At 41.7% G+C, this 3,127-nt stretch overlaps 1 protein-coding gene across 1 annotated transcript; it reads left to right on the top strand.

The window, feature by feature from the left end:
* The first annotated feature begins 288 nt into the window (after positions 1 to 288).
* LOC133365482 (uncharacterized) lies at positions 289 to 1,995 on the top strand. The gene is made up of 3 exons (XM_061587441.1): positions 289 to 851; positions 964 to 1,193; positions 1,532 to 1,995. Exons 1-3 carry the CDS (start codon positions 522 to 524, stop codon positions 1,920 to 1,922), a joined length of 951 nt encoding a protein of 316 aa, XP_061443425.1. The 5' UTR covers positions 289 to 521; the 3' UTR covers positions 1,923 to 1,995.
* Positions 1,996 to 3,127: the final 1,132 nt, after the last annotated feature.

Genomic DNA, 3,127 nt, shown 5'->3' with positions numbered 1-3,127 from the left:
TTAAATGTTCCCTACCCAGGCTCATATATATAAAATATAAACGGCATTTTGTCAAAAGTATTTTTGTCTACATTTTATACCTCATCCTTGGTTTTCCAAGCTTGGCATTGGAATGCTTCTCATACAGAATTAATTTGAAATGCTGCATATTTATTATCATAATCATCATATTCAAAATAAAAAATATATGTACCGCCTTCAAGTTGATTCCAACTTATGGTGACCCTATGAATAGGGTTTTCATGAGGCTGAGAGGCAGTGACTGGCCCAAGGTGAGCTTCATGGCTATGTGGGGATTTGAACCCTAGTCTCATTTTGTTCTCACAACAACCCTGTGAGATAGTAGGTTACACTGGCCCAGGCAGGGTTATTCAGTGAGCAAATAGGATTTCTTTTAATTGTGCTATCAACCTGCTTACTTCCACTCTGACTGGGGGAACTTGCAGCATGGGGAAGAGATGGGGGCACATCACAGCTGAAGTTCACCCATATAGGAGCATTATCTCTTGTTTATTACAGAGATGCCTGTTGCAGGTTTTGCTGCTGAGAGCAGCAGTCAGTTAGTGCGGCCACTTGAGTCACAGCTTGTTGATCCTGAGGAGGCAAAACTAGAAAGTGAGGTTCAGAAAGGAGGCCCTGTCCACGAGGAGGAGGAGGGCATGAAGCAGTGCCAGTTGCCCACAGCCACATCTGCAGAACAGCAAGTACCATGGTTTGGCTTTGAGAAAGCTTGTACATTTGTGAGCCAGAGTGGGAAAAATGTTGTTGTACGATGCAATTACTGCCTTCCAAGGATCAAAAATCTGAGATCAGCTGTTTCCTCCTCATCCAATGTGAAGAAACATTTTGAGGTAAGCCTTTGTCATGCTGGTCCTCAAAGAGTGTCCATTGTCTATTTATGTTTAAATTGTGAAGTTCCTCTTCCATTTTTTCTTGGATTCATGCTTTGTTCTTCTTCCTCAGAGGGCACACCCTGAGAAGCTGAGAGCAATTGAAGAAGCAATAAAGGCAAGGAGACGTGGCCTTCCTGAACCAATGCATGACACCCCTCCTCCCAAAATGCTGAAGCAGCAGCAGACAACCCTTGAGAGGAGGGGATCTGGCAGGGATCTGCTTCTTCTGGCAGCCTGCGTACACCCTCGCTTCAAACTAGATCGACTGGAATCGTGTCAGGCCACCATTCATACCAACAAGTAAGAACATTAGGGAAGCCCTTTGGGTGGATTACTCCAAGGGAAATGTTGTCTCAAGGGAGGCATCAGAGGGCTTAAGGTGGTAGGCAGGGGCTGGGCCTTTTCTTCCTGGGGCTCCTCATCACAACCTTGGGTTGCTGCAGGTAATCCTTAAGGGTCTGCTGTGCTGCCCCATGAGTGTGGTGACTTGGTCACCTTCCTACCTTCCTACCTTCCATGTCATCATCCACAGGCTCAGGCTGGACCCTGAACCAGGGGACATGACAAGCATCAGGAAATGAAGAGCAGATGATGGTTTCCTAACATATATGTGTTAACATATCCTCTCTCTTTCTTAGATACACAATGGAAGCCTTGTTGAAAGCTGAAATAAAGATGGGTGTACTTAATGAGGACAGTGATCAGTCTTCAGATAAAGACCAGGAAGGAGATGACTTAGAAGATGACTTCTTTAACTTTCTGCCCCAGGGCAAGAAGTCAGCAGTGGACACTGCTGAGGAGGAACTGGTGAGGTACCTGAGGTCTCCCAGCAGGGAAGTGTCATCACTCCATGGCTTTCCACATGTGCTGCGGTGTTTTTTGCAGCACAACACAGGCATGCCTTCAAGCGCCGCAGTAGAACGCCTGTTCAGTACTGGTGGCAACGTAATGACTGTAAAAAGACATTCCTTGTCTGACATGCTCTTTGAGCATCTTGTTCTTTTGAGACATAACAGAAACATATTATAAAAGCATTTCAAGTGTAAAATTTGATTTCAAGAGTTGGGGTAACTTCATTGCTTGGGGGGATGTGAGATTCTGTTATGCCATTATGTTAATCTTATGGATAAAAGTTTTTATTCTACTACCCCCTGTGTGTGTGTGTTTATTTTTAATATTGTTTTAGGCTTCTTAGATGTGCAGCAGCCAAGGCCAGCACCTTGTAGGAGTTTTTTTAAAAAAGTAACTGAAATGTAATTGTAGTGATTACTTTTGAGAAAAAGTAAAGTAATCAGTTACTTCCAGAGCAATTGTAACGGTAATTACTACTTTTTTGGGCCAAGCAATTGTAACTGTAATTTATTACTTTTTAAAAGTAATCTTCCAAGCTCTGCCTGTGAGGCAGGGGAGCACTGGTATCTCTAATCCAGTTTTCTTCAACCATAGGGCCTCAGATGTTAATGGACTACAGCTCTCATCATCCCTGACCATTGACCGTGTTGTCTGGGGATTATGGGAATTGGATCCTCAGATGTTGTTGGACTACAAGGTTGAAGAAAAATGCTCTAACCAACAGGGAGCGATGCTTGGCTGCCACAGAGCTTCAGGTGGTTCCCTACCAGTTTTGCCTTGTAGTCTTAAGAATGTAAGAAATTGAACAGTAATGGTCAGAGGTGATGTTGGGCGGGAAAAAATTCCAAAGTGCTCTATTTTTAGAAATGCACTGCCAAGTTTATGAAAGAATACAAGTTAAATTGAAAAACTGGATTATGTAATCAAATCTAAAGGTGATTATGCCTAGGATGCATACAAAATTAGTAGGTTCAGTGCCTTCATTTTTTGTAACATCTAAGTAATTAAGGGTGGGTATGCTATTGAATGGCCACTCCATAATATTTTTAAGTACGAAATTATTTTATAGTATTGTAATAAAAATTGTTTCCAAGTCAGATCTCAATTTGCTATTAATGTGATTTAAATGTTACATAAAAATGCTATGCACATGTATGTACTTAGAACACACCCACATCCCCTGGCTCAATGGAATTTACTCCCTAGTATGTGTATTTAGAAAGGTAGCCCAAGTGTGTTTATAATGATTTCCCCCCAATCTGATTTTAGCTCAAATACTTCTTGCTACTGTAAAAACTTCTAAGATATACTACATAAAAACAACACGGTGTACTCTTAGTTTTATTTACTAAATGCAAGTCAAACATGTTAAAATCAGATCT

Source organism: Rhineura floridana, chromosome 10, assembly GCF_030035675.1.
Source record: "Rhineura floridana isolate rRhiFlo1 chromosome 10, rRhiFlo1.hap2, whole genome shotgun sequence".
NCBI classification, from domain to species: domain Eukaryota; kingdom Metazoa; phylum Chordata; class Lepidosauria; order Squamata; family Rhineuridae; genus Rhineura; species Rhineura floridana.
The sequence above is the reverse complement of the archived record's forward strand: the minus strand, read 5'-3'. Positions and strand labels throughout refer to the sequence as shown.

What these genes read in the sequence shown, in the direction of transcription:
- LOC133365482 (XM_061587441.1), top strand. Translation starts at nt 522, where the DNA reads ATGCCTGTTGCAGGTTTTGCTGCTGAGAGCAGCAGTCAGTTAGTGCGG. An exon ending in ATGTGAAGAAACATTTTGAG is followed by an intron (nt 852 to 963) that starts GTAAGCCTTTGT and finishes CTTCTTCCTCAG; the next exon opens with AGGGCACACCCTGAGAAGCT. An exon ending in GCCACCATTCATACCAACAA is followed by an intron (nt 1,194 to 1,531) that starts GTAAGAACATTA and finishes TCTCTTTCTTAG; the next exon opens with ATACACAATGGAAGCCTTGT.